This window comes from Prionailurus bengalensis, chromosome B4, assembly GCF_016509475.1.
Source record: "Prionailurus bengalensis isolate Pbe53 chromosome B4, Fcat_Pben_1.1_paternal_pri, whole genome shotgun sequence".
Taxonomy (NCBI): domain Eukaryota; kingdom Metazoa; phylum Chordata; class Mammalia; order Carnivora; family Felidae; genus Prionailurus; species Prionailurus bengalensis.
The window spans coordinates 55,744,494-55,761,467 of NC_057358.1; the positions used below are offsets into that span (position 1 = coordinate 55,744,494).

General features: G+C 35.4%; 1 protein-coding gene across 1 annotated transcript in view; it reads right to left on the minus strand.

Moving 5' to 3' along the window:
• C2CD5 (C2 calcium dependent domain containing 5) overlaps positions 1-16,974 on the minus strand; it is a 100,515-nt gene that overhangs the window by 26,307 nt on the left and 57,234 nt on the right. Inside the window, 4 exon segments of the mRNA XM_043563595.1 lie at positions 2,825-3,011; positions 8,142-8,333; positions 11,144-11,239; positions 14,302-14,416. Coding sequence (XP_043419530.1) covers positions 2,825-3,011; positions 8,142-8,333; positions 11,144-11,239; positions 14,302-14,416 — 590 coding nt within the window.

The following is a 16,974-nucleotide window of genomic DNA, read 5'->3' on the forward strand; positions in this document are numbered from 1 at the left end:
AGAGCACAGAAACATAACTGGCAACAGGAATTGGTTGCTTTTGGTATGAAACCTGGGTAGGTGGGGACAGCAGTGAAAGAAGGATTTACTTTTCACTGCACTTTAAAATTTTTACTTTATGATTGTAAAAAATAAGTTGCATTGAAAAACCAGTTTAGAAAAAAAGATTAAAAATTGTTAAAAATAAATTTTTTTCATAAGTGAGTAAATAATTTACCTTTAAAGTGGCAAAAATAAAAGGGAAACTTTTGTAAAGCAAATGAAGAAACTGAACTTCAGAAAGGATAGGAAACATACTCAAGATCACACTATCAATAAATTTGGAGAAGAGATGTGAATATATTTCTCACTCTAAACCCCAAGAACTTTTCATGATACCACCCTACCTCCATAATTACCAAGAAAGAAAATTTTACTTAATACAGATTTCTTTTAAATATTTAATTGAATGACTATTAATTCCTGACCCTGTAACAATACTACATGCCATCAGTACTAGAAAACTACTAGGGGAAATACAAAACATGATATGTACACACACACACACACACATACATACACACCTATGTGCATTTACAGTTAAATATGCTTATATAAGCAAAGCAAAAATATGTAAGTATAAACGTCAAATTGTTAACACTGAAGGAGTGGAATGCAGACAAGAGAAGACATTTCTCTTAAGTCTGGATATTTGTGCATTTTAAACTGTGTGCGTTATTATTCTTTTTAATCAATTGCCAATTTTGTGAAAGTCCATCCTAAAAACGGTATGATACTCTATGATGATGTCTGTGCAGATGAGACTGATTCTCAGAAGCTCTCTCTCCTATTTTGCTCATTAGTGTCCATGACTATGTCTATGACCCAGTCTCTGATGTTCATCCTGCCACATGAAGCCCTAGCACACTATCTCTAGCACATTCTTAACTGTGCTCGTGAATGAGACAACAGTTCAGAGTGGTTGAGAACAGACTCTGGAATAAGACAGGCCTGCATTTGAAATCTGGTTCCAGTACATGCAACCATATCACTTTGGACAAGTCTCAATGTATCATAGCATCCGTTTTCTCCTCTTATAAAGATAATATTGCATTCCTTCTGGGGTACCACAGTGCCAGAAACCCAGCAGGCATCAGACATCATCAGAGAGTCCATCAGAGATCAACTATCAAGGAAGCTACTCTTGGGACCTTGAGATTTAAATGCACAGGCTAAACCACAACACAAAGATCAAAATCTCAAACAGTTATAATGAGTGTCACCAGTGGTCAAGAAGGAAAAGATTGGCAAGAAAGAAAGATTTCAGGCAAGCACTGAAAAATTACACCAGCACCACAAGCTAGTTTCCTGGGGCACAACTATCAGAAGTGTTTGATACGGTTGGCACAGTGTTTTTAAATCTTTGAATCTAAATCAAGCTTAGTTCCCACAGATACCCACCAATAACTAGTATTGTGTTCAGGCCAAATTATACATTTGTAATTGCTAAGCATGTGAGTTTTTAGACAAATGAATTATAATGAACACTTTTTTCCCAAGTTGATCTAGATCTCAAATATTTTAATATAAATCAGATTACTTTCATTAATCATTATAAATTTCTCTTGTCAAAAATCATGATTACCTGATTAGTTTATCATCATTGCACAATTATCCCCTACATACAAAAATTTACATACTTGTAAATGTATGAACAGGAAATAAGTTAGCATTTTATCTGCAAGTGCATACTGAGAAAAAACACAAGTTCTATAAATTTCTTAAAATGTTTATGCATGTCAGAAAGATGGCAGAGAATTCCAATTTGAAAAGTGCCAGTATCACAAACATTCTAGCTAGCAAAGTGTCTAAAGTATAACAGGACTTCTATAAATACTGTTAATCAGTTTCTATCTGATCAATATATATTTTGCAGGCATCCAGTTCTCTGGGTCTCAGACTACTTCTAAAGACAACTCTTACTTTCCCCACAGACAACTTTCTAGTCAGAACACACTTTGTAAGAAGCCTAGGTGAACATAAAGCTGAGATAAAGAGCTTTCCACCACCTCACAATTTATTAGCACTTAAGAAACACATTCTTTATTGCATATTCTACTGCTGACCGCAGGTGCACATTTAGTATGAAACTTTATTCTCTGTCCAGCAGTAAGCAAGCAGTAAGCAGTGTTTCATATGTATTGCTTTATTTTCTCCATACAACTAAAGATTGTGGTCCTCCCCCTCAGAAGTGATTTTGTCCCCTAAAGGACATCTGGTAATGTCTGGAAACATTTCTGGTTGTCACACTGAAGGGAAGCTACTAGCAACTAGTGAGTAGAGGCCAGAAAGGCTGCTGAGCACCCTAAAATGAACAAGACAGCCCCCTACAACCAAGAGTCTTCCAGTCCCAAATGTTAACAGTGCAGAGAAGAAACCCTGTTAGCAATGCTAATATTTAGCATAAAAAAATAACATATTTTGCACAAAAAGTAATAAAGTCCAGAACAGTGACAACCAACTTAACTAAACAAGCCACACATGATAATTTTTAGAAACTTGACTATTGACATTATGGTCAGAATAGAAAAATACAATAATATAAATAAATTTTACCTCATAATTTTATAAATTTAATTTTAAATAATAATTCATAAATAAAGGTGAAAATAATATATTTTAAAACTTATCACAAGATTTTTCACTTCTTATAATGTCCCCAACCCTTAAAGGTCTTAATGCCCATTTCTCTAGATAAGTCTTTTTAAAAGACTTAGAATTGCACAAAACAGATTCTACTACAACTATAGAAATTATGAAACAAAATCAAAACTTCTAAACTTACCGCTAAGCCCATCAACATATTTTCACCCACTGTGATCTGAATTCTCAGTCCAAATAAAGCATTCATTCCTTTCAGTTTTAGTTTATTCATTAGCTGAGTATGTACTTCATATTCCATAAATGGCAACAGATTACTGATAGCTGTGGCATTTGCTTCTGCCTGTGCTTTCTTTTTTAAACGACATAACCTGTTAAGGAAAATAATTTAGTCACTGGAGAGTATTCTTGGTATCATCTTAAAAAATGTCCAATTTTTAAAACTTTCTATAAGTGTGCTTAATAAAACACTGACTTGTGTCAAATGTGGTTTATTAAGTTATATCAATAATCTTTTCTGCCACTTTTTTCAATGTGTATGCTTTTGCTAAAAGTCCTTTTTTAATAAAAGATAAAGAAAAATCTCAAAATCTCTAGAAATGGAAAAAGTATTGATCAAAATCACTAGAGAATATAATTTAAAATCTTAGGTTTTATAACTCCATGTGATCATACAATGAATAGATAGCAAAGGAAAGAAGTTAATTTACTCATTAAAAGAACACAAAACTTGGGGCCTAGGTGGCTCAGTTGGTTAAGCATCTGACTTGATTTCAGCTCAGGTCATATCTCATGGTTCGTGGGATTGTGCCCCATGTTGTGCTCTTCACTGACAGTGCAGAATCTGCCTGGGATTTTTTCTCTGCTCTTCCCTCACTCATGCTGTCGCTCTCAAAATAAATAAATTAAAAAAAAAAAAAAAAAAAGAACACAAAACTTACCTGAGTATCTACAATATGCCAGGCACTATTCTAAGTGGTAAGTATTCATCAACAAACAAAAGAGTCCCTTTTCTCACGGTTATACTCCAGGGGAGGGGGGTGGAAATAAAGAAACAAGATAACGGTTATACTCCAGGGGAGGGGGGTGGAAATAAAGAAACAAGATAACCTAGGATTATGTTTTAAGAATCAGATGTCTGGGGCACCTGGGTGGCTCAGTCGGTTAAGCGTCGGACTTCGGCTCAGGTCACGATCTCACGGTCTGTGAGTTCGAGCCCCGCGTCGGGCTCTGTGCTGACTGCTCAGAGCCTGGAGCCTGTTTCAGATTCTGTGTCTCCCTCTCTCTCTGACCCTCCCCCGTTCATGCTCTGTCTCTCTCTGTCTCAAAAAGAAATAAACGTTAAAAAAAAAAAAATTAAAAGAATCAGTGTCTGGGGTAGCTCCTGGGTAGCTCAGTCCATTAAGCATCCCTCTTGATTTCAGCTCAGATCATGATCTAAAGGGCATGGGATCAAGTCCTGCATAGGGTTCTGTGCTGATAGCACAGAGCCTGCTTGGGATTCAATCTCTGCCCCTCACCCGCTAGCATGCACTCTCTATCTCTGAAAAATAAATAAACTTAAAACAAAAAAATCAGGTTTCTGAAGAAAATGGACTAGGTGAAGCGAGTGGCAATAACTAGAGAGAAGGCCTCACAAGAGAGATGATACCTGAGCTGGGATCTTAAAGACAAGATGGAACCAAGAGCGTTGGAAAAAGGCAAATATGGAATGGACCTGGCATATCAGAAGAGCCAAGAGGAGACTACTACACTGAAGTGAAATGAGCAAGGGTGAGAATCATATGGATGAAGGTGCAGGTAAGCAGGGGCATGATCATGTTAGGGGCTTGTGGGTCATGGTAAGGAGTTTGATTTTATTCTACCAGCAATGACAAACTCCAGGTAGGTTTTAAGTAGTAACATGATCCAATTTATGTTTTAGGATATCATTTACATTGCTACACAGAAAATGGAATAAGGATAACAGAATTGATGAGGAGATAGCAGACAAAAAGCAATTTAGGTGACAATGAGAGCTGAGACTAAAAAGGTAACAGTAAAGATGAAGGAAAAGATCCCCAAACTGGCAAACCAGGCTATTTACACCAGTAGTTATCAAACTTCATCTTGAGAGCTCATTAAAAAACAATTACTAGTCCCCATGCCCAGAGTTTCTGATTCAATAGGTCTGGAGTGAGGCCGAGAATCTGCACTTCTATAAGGTCTCTCAAGCATCACGATGCTATTGGTTGGTCTGGGGACCACATTCTGAAAACTGCTGATGGGCACTATTCCTTCCTACCTAAAACAAACACAAAAAGCTGGATAAATTATATATTTTTACAAATTGTCTTAAAAGCTGGGGTGCCTGGGTAGTTCAGTCAGTTAAGCATCTGACTCTTAGTTTGGGCTCAGGTCATGATCTCATGGTTCATGGGTTCCAGCCCCATGTTGGGCTCCACACTGACAGTGCGGGGCCTGCTTGGGATTCTCTCTCCCTCTCTCTCTGCCCCTCACATTCTTGTGCTCTCTCTCACTCTCTCTCAGAATAAATAAACTTTGAAAAAAAAAATCTTCTTAAAAGCATCACAGGACCAGGGCAATGGGTAGTGGGGTGTATAAACATAGGGAAATGGCATGAAGAAGTTCTTTTGTGATGATGGAACACAGTTTGTGTCTTCACTATGGTGGTGGTTACACAAATCTGTTTGTGGGATAAAGTTGCACAGAACTATACATGTACACACAAATACATAAATGAATGCAAATTTAAAAAAGTATAAAAACTGAGTAAGGTCTGTAGTATAGTTAGCAGTATTATACCGATGTTAATTTCCTACTGATACTCTACTATGGCTGTATAAGATGTCACCAATGAGGGAATCTGTCACCAATACAAATGGTATTATTTGTACCATTTTTGCAACTTCCAGTGAGCCTATCATAGTCTAAGGAAATGAAACACAATAAATAAGAAAGAACAGAAATAAGAGAATACAAAAATATTTCAGATATTAAAATTATCAGTTAAAGAATTAGTCATAGGCTGTAACATAATAAATTTGAAAAAGAACAAAATAAAACTTCTAGAAATAAAAATAGATATCAAATATTTAAAGCCCCAATTATTGGACTTACTACAATATTAGAGACAGTTGAAGAGAGAATCAAAGAACTGAAAGATAAGAAAGTATTCAAGATATGGCATAAACAAAAATAGAAAATTTAAGAAAGTAAGTAACATACATAAAAGAAGCAGTGAGAAAGTCTAACATTTTTAATTATAGTATCAAGAAGAGAGATGAAACATGGGACAATATCTAAAAATTTTCTAAAACACATGAAAGAATCTACAGATTCAAGAAGCCCAATATATAGCAATTAGAATAAAAAATTCCATACTTAACATTTCATAGAGAAATTGCAAAAAACCAAAAATACATAGAATAGCTCACACATAGCCTGGGGTTGAAGGGCAGCTACCTTCAAAGGAATAAAAGTTAATCTAATAGGTTATTTCTCAATAGTAGTAATGAAAATCTGGAAGGCAATGGAAGGGTATCTTCAATGTGCTGCAAGAAAATAAATGGCAGTCCAAAATATCTTTTAAAGATAAGTAAATATTTTCAGACAAGCAAAACTAGTTCACCAAAATAAATGGTCTAAAGTCTATACCTCAAGCAAAAGAAAAACAATCCCAAATGGAAGGTCTAAGATGTAAGAGGAAATTGAGCAAAAAAAGCAAATGTAAACGTATTAGAAATACAGGCATGCCTGGGTGGCTCAGTCAGTTAAGTCTCTGGCTCTTGATTTTGGCTCAGGTCATGGTCTTGCCTTACGTGAGACTGAGCCCCACGTCAGGCTCTGTGCTGACAGTGCAGAGCCTGCTTGGGATTCTCTCTCTCCCCCTCTCTCACTCAAGATAAATAAATAAACTTAAAAATAAAAACTAAAGGGGCACCAGGGTGGCTCAGTTAGTTGAGCGACCAACTTCGGCTCAGGTCTTGATCTCTCACAACAAGGTTGAGCGACCGACTTCAGCTCAGGTCTTGATGTCACAGTTCATGGGTTCGAGTCCCATGTCAGGCTCCATGCTTACAGCTCAGAGCCTGGAGCCTGCTTCAGATTCTGTGTTTCCCTCTCTCTCTGCCCCTCCCCCATTCATGCTCTGTCTCTCTGTGTCTCTCAAAAATAAATAAAACGTTAAAAATTTTTAAAAATAAACAAAAAATATATATACATTCAAAAATAAAATTCAACATGACTCTGTAAAATAGCTTTGATGCAGGGAGGTTAGGAAAGAGGACAGTGTCAAAGAATACCATCTTTGGCATAAAAAGTGGACACAGCAAGGTATCATTCATTAAAATAAAGAAGGCTAACATGAAAGAAGTGGAGAAAGCCAGCAGTTCAATATGGAACAAGTATGAGTTGCCTACAAGACATCAAAATAGGGTGTGAAAGTATATGGGTCTGAGGCTCAGAAGAAAGTTCTGGACTAGAGTTATAAATCTGGGAGTCACAGACATATAGAAAGCACATCTGTAGGAGCTGATGAATTCAACCTGGAAGAGAGCTTTGAGAAGAGAGTCCAGACCCGTGGCCCTTCAAGGATTAAGAAAAGGAGGAAGAATCAACAAGGACACTGAGGATTATACATAAGGTAGGAAGAAGCAGGGGTGGGGGGCGGGGCACTATGAAGTCAAAGGAGTATCAAGGAGAAGATGATCAACTGTGTGACTACTACTATTGCTGAGATGTCAAGTAAGAGGAAGAGAGGAAAGCATTTCAATGGATTTGGTAGCCTGGCAGTTGTCAGTGACCTAGACAGTTATCACTGCTTCCTATATGCCAACCACAATTTAGCATTTCCTACTCCAGTACATTTTAAAAGGAACTGTTAAGAGCTAAATTAAGTAGTAAAAAAAAAACCATACATAGCATTGTTCTTTAAAAGAAAAAAGATAAATTTCTAAAATGTATTACATATTCAATGTCCTTAAAGCAGAGTCACGTTCCTAGCCTGAAACAAGTAAATTAATAATCTTCATAATAACAGATATTTGTATAGAATTGAAATGTTTAAAATTGCTTTTGCATTTAAACTTATTTGAGTTTTGGGGCGCCTGGGTGGCGCAGTCGGTTAAGCGTCCGACTTCAGCCAGGTCACGATCTCGCGGTCCGTGAGTTCGAGCCCCGCGTCGGGCTCTGGGCTGATGGCTCAGAGCCTGGAGCCTGTTTCCGATTCTGTGTCTCCCTCTCTGCCCCTCGCCCGTTCATGCTCTGTCTCTCTCTGTCCCAAAAATAAATAAACGTTGAAAAAAAAAATTTAAACTTATTTGAGTTTTATAAAATGGGTACTCTTCCTCCCAATATTCCATGTGACTAAATACAAGGTCCAGATAGTACTGCCCAGCCTGCCAGGTAGGAAACAGTACAGCAGACATGTGAAATAGATCTATTTGACTCCATATCTCATACTTTCTCAGGGACCCCAAATATTGTTTACACAAATATACCTTGCTTGAATAAGACAACCTTTTCCAATAACTGTTGCATCTGTTGGGAGGTCAATAGTTGTAAAGAGAACATCAGGAACTTTCTGTTTCCTGCAGTTATAGCAGTATGTGAGATGAGCTGGAAATGGCATATTCAGTTCGTCATATGGTATGTGGCAAAATCCACAACCTACAGGCAAATTTTCTTCTAGCCTATATGAATACATCAAGATAAAAAAATGAAGCATTCTTAAAAATTCTATGCATTTTTTCAAAAGCATATGTTATACATATAGTACTAATGTATAAACTATATAACTTCTACCACTATGAGAGTTATGACAGTCCCACTATGACTATTAAGAATTAAAAATGACCATGAAATCAAAACCATACACTTTTGTATGAGAGAAAAGACTTATACAAGTAGCCATTGAATTGCATCAATTCATACGTTTGAGAATGTCCCACCTGACAAAAACCACTATTATTCCAAAGCTAGTTCACAAAAACAAATGGTTAGATAATAAGGGTGACATTTTCCTACTGTCTGACAAATATAACACAAATATAATCACCAAATATAATCACAAATATAATTGTGGGTTTAAGCCCCTCGTCAGGCTCTGTGCGGACAGCTCAGAGCCTGGAGCCTCCCTCAGATTCAGTGTCTCCCTCTCTCTCTGCCTCTCCCCCACTCGTCTTGGTCTCTCAAAAATAAAATAAACATTAAAATTTTTTTAATTTAAAAAGTCAAAAATAGGCATAATCTAACATTTCTAATTTCCAATGACTTAAGAATTTGTCAGAATTAAACATTTCTGAGAAACCAAAACACCTGTGTTTCACAAACAACATAAACCACAAGTAAACACACAACCTTCTCAATCAGTAAAATGTTTGCTGTAGTAATGCTTATGAATTCACTTCAGAATGGTATTTTTTTCACTCATCAAATCTGAGGAAATTAGGGAAACAGAAATGGAAGAAGAAAGCTCCATGGAGAACTCCAGACATTCACACAGCCACACCTCTAGAGCTGTGGAAAGATATGGGTTCTCAATTCATTCCAATCTAAAGTGACCCGTTAGAAGCTGAAACTTGGCAAGTGGACACATTAAAAAAGAGAAAGGAAACTCATACTGTATCCACTAGGAGTCAGGCTTCCTGCAGATTCCTTGTATACATTACTGCACTGAATTTCCAAAATAACCTTCTAAATCAAATTACTCCCATACATTAATTATTCTTTTGTTGGGATGGCATTCTGGTATAAGCAACAGGGAAATCAGATGCTAAGTAGAGCTGTGTGATCTTATACAAGTTATTCAATTTCTCAGAGCCTCCTCTATATAACCAGAATGACAGTATCTACCCAGAAAGGCTTTTTTTTTTTTTGAAGACTAAGCAGGAAAACATAGATAACAACCCCCCCCCCCCCCACACACACACACTATAATAAAAAGCAAAGAGCAACAAAAACTAGTTCTTCTTGGCCTGAAACCAACCTGAGATACTAAGTGACTTGTTCGGTCACACAAAATACAAGGCAGAAGACCTCAGATTTTAATGTTGGTTGGTTTGAACCAAAGCCCATGTGTCACAAAGGGGCACAAAAGATTGAACACTGGGGTAATTTTTAACTAAACACCTCACAGAAATTCAAACATAAGTGATGCAATATCATAGGCATAAAAACAGAACTATTTAAATTCATGGAAGCATTTAAAATATGAAATATACAGAAGGGATTATCTCAATACTGAGTTTATAGGGAATGTTTTCTTCCTTCTACTCTCCCATGCTTTCCAAATTTTCTCTAGTAAGCATAAATAATTTTATAGCAAGAAAAAAGACATTTTCCTCTTTTATAGATAGGGATGGTATCTGTTCCACTAGATTGGCATATAAGAGAATTCACTGTATCCATCCAAGCCACAATACCAAAATAATCAAGCTGCATGGGAAAGGCCATTTTTAAATCAGGCTTCTATCTACTCAATAATGAAATCCACTGACGTGAGAGAACTATATTGCAGCACTGGAACAACTCAAAATAGAACACTCTGACTTTTAATATACTTTAAAATGTTCCACCTTCTTTTTCCTATTTATGCTGACTTTTAATGCTCTGTAATATATTACAGTCTAAATACCTTATTAATACAAACTAAAGAAGAAACCGATTAAGGTCTTCTATGTGCCTACCTGAGCTAGAATAACTTTGTTATACAGAGACTTGCAAATTTATACTAAATTTGATCACATATAGATTTTTTTTGCTGTCTTCCTTAATATACAAATACTGGGGGGAGGCGGGGGAGGGGGAGGGAAGCAAATATGCACACAGTGAAGTAAGGGGTAATTCAAATTTATATTATTCAGGTACTCTGGTACCAAACTAATAGTTTTCTGTATATATATATTTGATAATTTCATCTGTTTATGGAAAGTATTTTTGACATTTATGGAAGCTAAGAGATTAAGAGATTAATAACCAAATAAACTAAAAAGTAATCTATTTTACCTAATAATTTCACTTCTACTTTCTCTTTCATACACATTAAAGTTATATTTCACTTTTTAGGAAGCTTTTATATATAATTTTGTTACAATACAGTGTTTCAATTGTTCTGTAAATTATGAATTTTCTTTATGCAAATTGTTTCATGACCTTTTTCTGTTTCAGAGGTAGACAAGGGGGAAAGGAAAGGAAGAGAAAAATCAAAGGAAATTACTTCTATACTATAACAAACAAAAAATATACACTTGAAATTCTTTCACTGATAGTTATACATGTAACTTACCAAGATACTAGAAAAATTATAACAATGTGTGTCATATAGTGCAGAACTCAATACTTCTCTGTTGCTATAGGTTACACAAAAAGCAGTGAAGTGCCTGGTCCTCATTTCTATATTAAGCCACTCTCATACAGAAGAACTATCCCAGCTCTAAAGTTACAAAAGTTAACCTCTCCCTTCTTTGCCATCATAGAAAATAAGCCAGGCTGCCATGACAACCTCTGTTCCAAACAGCCCTCCACGGTGCCATCCTGCAGAAATCTAGGGTTCAGTACAGCTGCCGTGCCGGATGCAGATAAAATACAGACCTCTTCACTATAAAAGAAAAAAACATAAAACAGTTAATATCTTCAGGCAATCTAACTTTGAAAAATGTTAAATATCAAAGTGATTACAGGGTGACAATTTAAATTCAAGTTAGACTCCACAAATATTAATGATATCATAAGATTATCTCCTATCCTAGGATAAAAAATAAAAATAATGTTATTAAAATGAAGAAGGTGGGGTGCCTGGGTGGCTCAGTCAGTTAAGCGTCCGACTTCAGCTCAGGTCATGATCTCACCATTTGTGAGTTCAAGCCCCATATCGGGCTCTGTGCTGACAACTCAGAGCCTGGAGCCTGCTTCGGATTCTGCGTCTCCCTCTCTCTCTGTCTCTCCCCTGCTTGTGCTCTCTCTCTCTCTCTCAAAAATAAATAAACATTAAAAAAATTTTTTTTAATAAAGTAAATAAAATGAAAAGGGTAAGAATTCTTTATACTTAAAAAATTGTAAAAGATAAAGCACAATATTAATGACAATAAATTCCTTTAAAATATGGTAAACCTGATAAAGACTGAATATCTCAAAGTAGTAACAAATTATTTTGCGGAATTCAGCAATAAACCATTAAACTGTATTAAAATACTCTTTAAATGCATACTAAACTTCATTAAAATCATTTTAAAAGTGTAACTATGTAATTATCGATATCCCTATAGCTTAAAGTTAAAAATCAAAAGGTATCTGAAACAAATAATACCCAAAATATACTAAATGGAGCTTAAACTACATCATTATATGTATGATAAAAACCTCACTTTCAAAAGAATTATTTGGAATTCTTTATTACATATCAACTAATTTTAAATAATCCACAAAATTACTGAATGAGATCATACAAAGCAAAAGAGAAAAGTTGCAGCCTAGGGACAAAATGTTGGAAACAGTATAAGTGGACCAGAAATCTGAAAGGACATGAAAGAAATGGTCACTTGATCTGTAACTGAGTAGAGAGAGACCAGGGTCAAAATGTTTAAGTGGGCACTGAGAATGTCAAGGAAGAAGGTGGAGCCCCTGATGTGCTGAATTAAGGAGCTCTAAGAGCAGAAGTACATTTCAAAGAGTTTATCCAGTAATGGTACATAGGATGGATCAGAACCAAAAAAAATTAGTAAAGATGGGATTTAAACACAAGATTTTTTGAGGTCTGGAGGGAAAAAAGAAGCTTGTATCAGGTGAATTCAAACTTCTACGTAAATCAATTTGACTCATTTCTGTACACTCCCGCATCTACCTGTGACTTATTTCCTGCCGCACTGAATGTACACCTCTGGCCTTCTCTGCATGCTACTCTACTAGCCTTAAACACTCCCTTCATGCCTCCTTTCTTCATTTATATAATTCATACTCATCCCCTGAGATTTAGTTTAAGCTTCAGTTACTTCATTAACCCTTTCTTCCAATCTTACTTCTAAACTCCAACCCTCTGGGCCCCACAACACCCTGGGATATCGCTGCCATAAAATGTGTTCTACTTGTCATAATTCTCCAGTAAAATGTGAAACCAATAACAAAAACTATGTCTTTTAAAACCATAACCCTATGACCTGGAAGCATATGACACTAAATCTATGGATGAGCTAAGATTATCTACTGGGGAGTAAGGCAGGATAAGCATAACAAAGTTATTACTTTAACAAGTGTAGAATAGTTACAATGGAGACAGAAAGGTGCAAGAATACCACACATGATCCACAGAGGAAAAGAAAGGGCCCTCAGAAGATGAAACAGCATGGCTCTCCACATATACCAGAGTCTAATCATTTTTCTGTAAAAATAATGACCACCACAAGCACAAGAGAATTACCCATGTAATAGATGACAGTAAGGATTAACCAAGAATAGGAGGTGGAGGTGCCTGGATGGCTCAGTTGGTTAAGTGTCTGACTCGGTTTTGGCTCAGGTCAAGATCTTGTGGTTGGTGAGATCGAGCCCCACATGGGGCTCTGCACTGACAGTGTGGAGCCTGCTTAGGAATGTCTCTCCTTTTCTCTCTGCCCCTCCCTCTCCTCTCTCTCTTGAAAAATAAACAAATAAACATTAAGAGAAAGAAAAAAAAAAGAATAGAAGGTGGGCAGCAAAAGGTCAAACAGTTTCTAGATGATATCTATTATAAACTTCTCAAGGGGTTGAAAGTAGGGTTCATTGATGGCAGTCAGCAAGTCAAATCAGAGCCCAACTAAGAAACTGGGGAAAATCTCGGTTAAGATAAAAGCCAAAACAAACCAGGTATAAATGTGCAAATGAGATAAGTGAAAAATATTAAGCTGTGATCCAAGAGTGAAATTTTATAGCTTCAAATTTTTAAAGGGGAACCATTTTGAGCAATAATGAAGCCTAAAATACAGTTGAAAGCTGAGGGATAGAGGAGGACATGAGAATGAGAAGGTACAAAGTCAGGCTGTTAGAAGGGAGGTAATCATGTTCAACTGGAGGAGACAGCAGAGAATTAAGAAAGGCAGAAGAATGTTTTAGAGGTAGGAAAGTCTGAACTGTGGAATGGCATGGACTTTAAAGTAAGAGAGATTGTTCAAATGAAAGGTAGGCGAAAAAGAAATGGAGAACTAGGGGTATGGAAGTCTCTTCCTAACTCGGCAGAGTTAGGAAGGATGATGTGTTGGCAGAAGAAAATTAAGTTGCAGTTAGGTAAAGTTTACAGACAAACCTTAAAGACACATTAGATCAAGGTTTCCAAATATCCCAGAAGAAAGAGTTAGTGGGGTCACAAACTGGAGTAAAGTAGGCCTAGAATTAAGACTTGCTATGTGCCAGTATCAATTCTCATTTAATTCGTCAGTAACCTTAATTGATAGATGGTTATAATTTCCATTTCAATGTATAAACTGAGGCTCAGAGGAATAGTTATTTTCTCAAAGTTTCACAGCAATTAAGTGGCAAAAATGGCATATGGACCTCAGTCTGATGTACTCCCAAGTCCATGCTCCTGGATCACTCCATAATTCTTCTTTTCTCTATATTTGCATAAAGCTTTTAACCTTTTAGATGACAATCCGTAAATTACAGCATCTAGAAAATCAAGTTATTATCATTTACCAGATGCTAGTTGATTCACTGTAGCCCACTACAGCATGACAGCCTAATGCTTTAGCATGTGATTTTATTTCTTGTCTGATTTCTGCCCACCACGCATCTCGAGTTTCTGGTTCATCTGAAAGATAAATTTTATATCAGTTCACTACTCAATAGCACATTGTTTATATGAGAAAGAAATGTTTAAAATAAACATATTCTGGAAGGCAAAGACACACTAGTCTATAACAGATTTTAAAACTAACTTCACATGTTTAAAATATTATTTCTCAAAATGCTTATTAACATTTTAATTTAATGCTACTTCTCACAAAATTTAACATTTTTAAACTTGATTGCTAGAAAATAAACCAACTAGTTTTATTTGCTTTATTACTTTAGTGGGCATCTATAGAAATATATTTTATTAGATACAACTTCAAATGTAGACCCAGAGTTTCCAGACTCTAATCCTAAAACTGAGGATATTCTATGTCTCACTCACCTCGCTCAGTGAACATTGTGAGTCATATCCATACATTTAATTTAAATTCTGATTTCATTTCCTGGTACCTATTTTTTATAACCCACTATATTCTAGGTTCTTTCCAAGGCAAAGATTTGTCAATGTTAAAAAAGAGAAAGCCATCTGTAGCCATCCTTGGGGGTCCTAAAGCAAAGTAACAAGAAATGAAGGGACCAGCCAATTTAAAATAAAGAGAGCAAATATGTTGAATTTAATACAAGTAATTGGGTTAATGTAAATAAGGGCAAATTTCAGGCAGTACACTGTAACTACATGTATGGTTCTGTAAGTAAGAAAATGCCTTAGAATCACAGCATTGCATTTGTTTTTGTTTTTGTTTTTTTTTTTTTTTTTTAACACAGAGGAATCTGATACTGTTTGTAATGGAGCATTATAAATGGAGCATCTGGCACACATTCTTCCTAATCACTTGCATTTAGCTGCAAACTACTGGTGAACAGCAGCTGCAAATAATAGTAACATTTTATGTGCAAAGATGTTAAAAACAGAAACAGTCTATAATGGGCATATCCTAATTTGTTTCTTTGTGTGGCCAATTCCATTTGGGAACAATTTGGTATAGAAAAAACTTTAACTCTAAATAGGATGCTAAACTCTCTTTGTAAATTTTCCACATAAAAGGCACTTATTAAAACTGAAAGTCAACCAATCCAAAAACTTCCTTTTTTGAATTTCAGTATATATCCAGTTTTCAAAATATGTTTTTTTTTAAATAAGTAGAATAAGTAGAATTATACTCACTAGTAAAATACTGAAGACAGCAAAGTAAAGAAAGGTTAAAAGGCTTGTTATAGCAGACATTTCTATGATGTAATTTTGTTTCCTCCACAGGGAGGAGATCAACAAAAGGGAGAAATGAGATAAATGTCATAACTACAAATGATGCCAGCCAGTTCTTGTATTAAAGTTTTGGATCCAAGACAGAGCTACCCTAAAACTTTCCTTCAGGGAAAAAAAAAAAAAGAGAAAAGAAAGAAAAGAGAGAAAAAGAAAGAAAGAAAGAAAGAAAGAAAGAAAGAAAGAAAGAAAGAAAGAAAGAAAGAAAGAAAGAAAGAAAGAAAGAAAGAAGAAAGAAATGCAGACTCCAGGAAACTGAGGAAAAAGATCCAAGTATGAGATAAAATAAAGAAGAGAAATAGAAAAGACTACAACAATATGGTGTTAGCAATCAATATTGTGAATTAAGAAATGTGTAAGACAATTAGGTGGCCCTATTTTGCACATACACTATTATGTTAAAGAATTTCTTCATATTCCCCCTGTAATGTAGACATTAACAGCACAAATACATTTGCAAATCCTTTTTTTTTTTTTTTAAGACATACATGTTTCCAGGCCAATTTGGGCATCTATTTAACATCGTTTCCTAATAAGGGCATTTTTATCGTAAGACAAACTTCTGTTCATGTAGTTGCTCAGACTATCAAATTATTTGTGATTCTTTGAAAACAGGTATCACAAAAAATAACAAACATAACTCAGTTTAGAAAATAACTATTTTCCCTGAAAAACATTGTAAAATAGATTAATTTTTCTTTAAAAACCCTAGTAGAACCCGCTATTTACTTTTTATATCTTTCTGGAAGTTTAAATATTATTTGCTAAGGCAAATAATTCTATACTATGTTTTTATAAAAACAGATTTTTCTCACATTAGATTTGCCTACATCTGTGCCACAAGTAATACTTGGTAGCTTTTCTGTTTTAAAATGAGTTTTTTATAGAAAGTAATCCATAAGTGTTTTTTAAATTAGTAAAAAAAAAAAAAAAAAAAAAAAAGGAGGAAACTACTTATTTTCAGTTCAGGATATATTTATTTAGAAATGGCCAGCATGTCTAAATGGAAAAGTGTGTAATAATAATCACTATGAAATACATGTAACCACATAGATTACAAAGTTCATTTACATCAAACTTACCTTGGTGTAACACATAAAATAATCAGATAATTAAACCAAACGCTATGAAAGAATAAGTGGCTGATTTAAAAAAAAATCAACACAACAAAGGGCTGACTGCAGCGCAAGTGGAGCATTCATGTTCCTCTGACGAGGTCACAAGCAGCCTTTATTCTGACACATGAGCCACACAACTGCACATGGGGATGCCATTGGTGTATTTAATAAAGTATTTACAAGTTTAATAGAAGC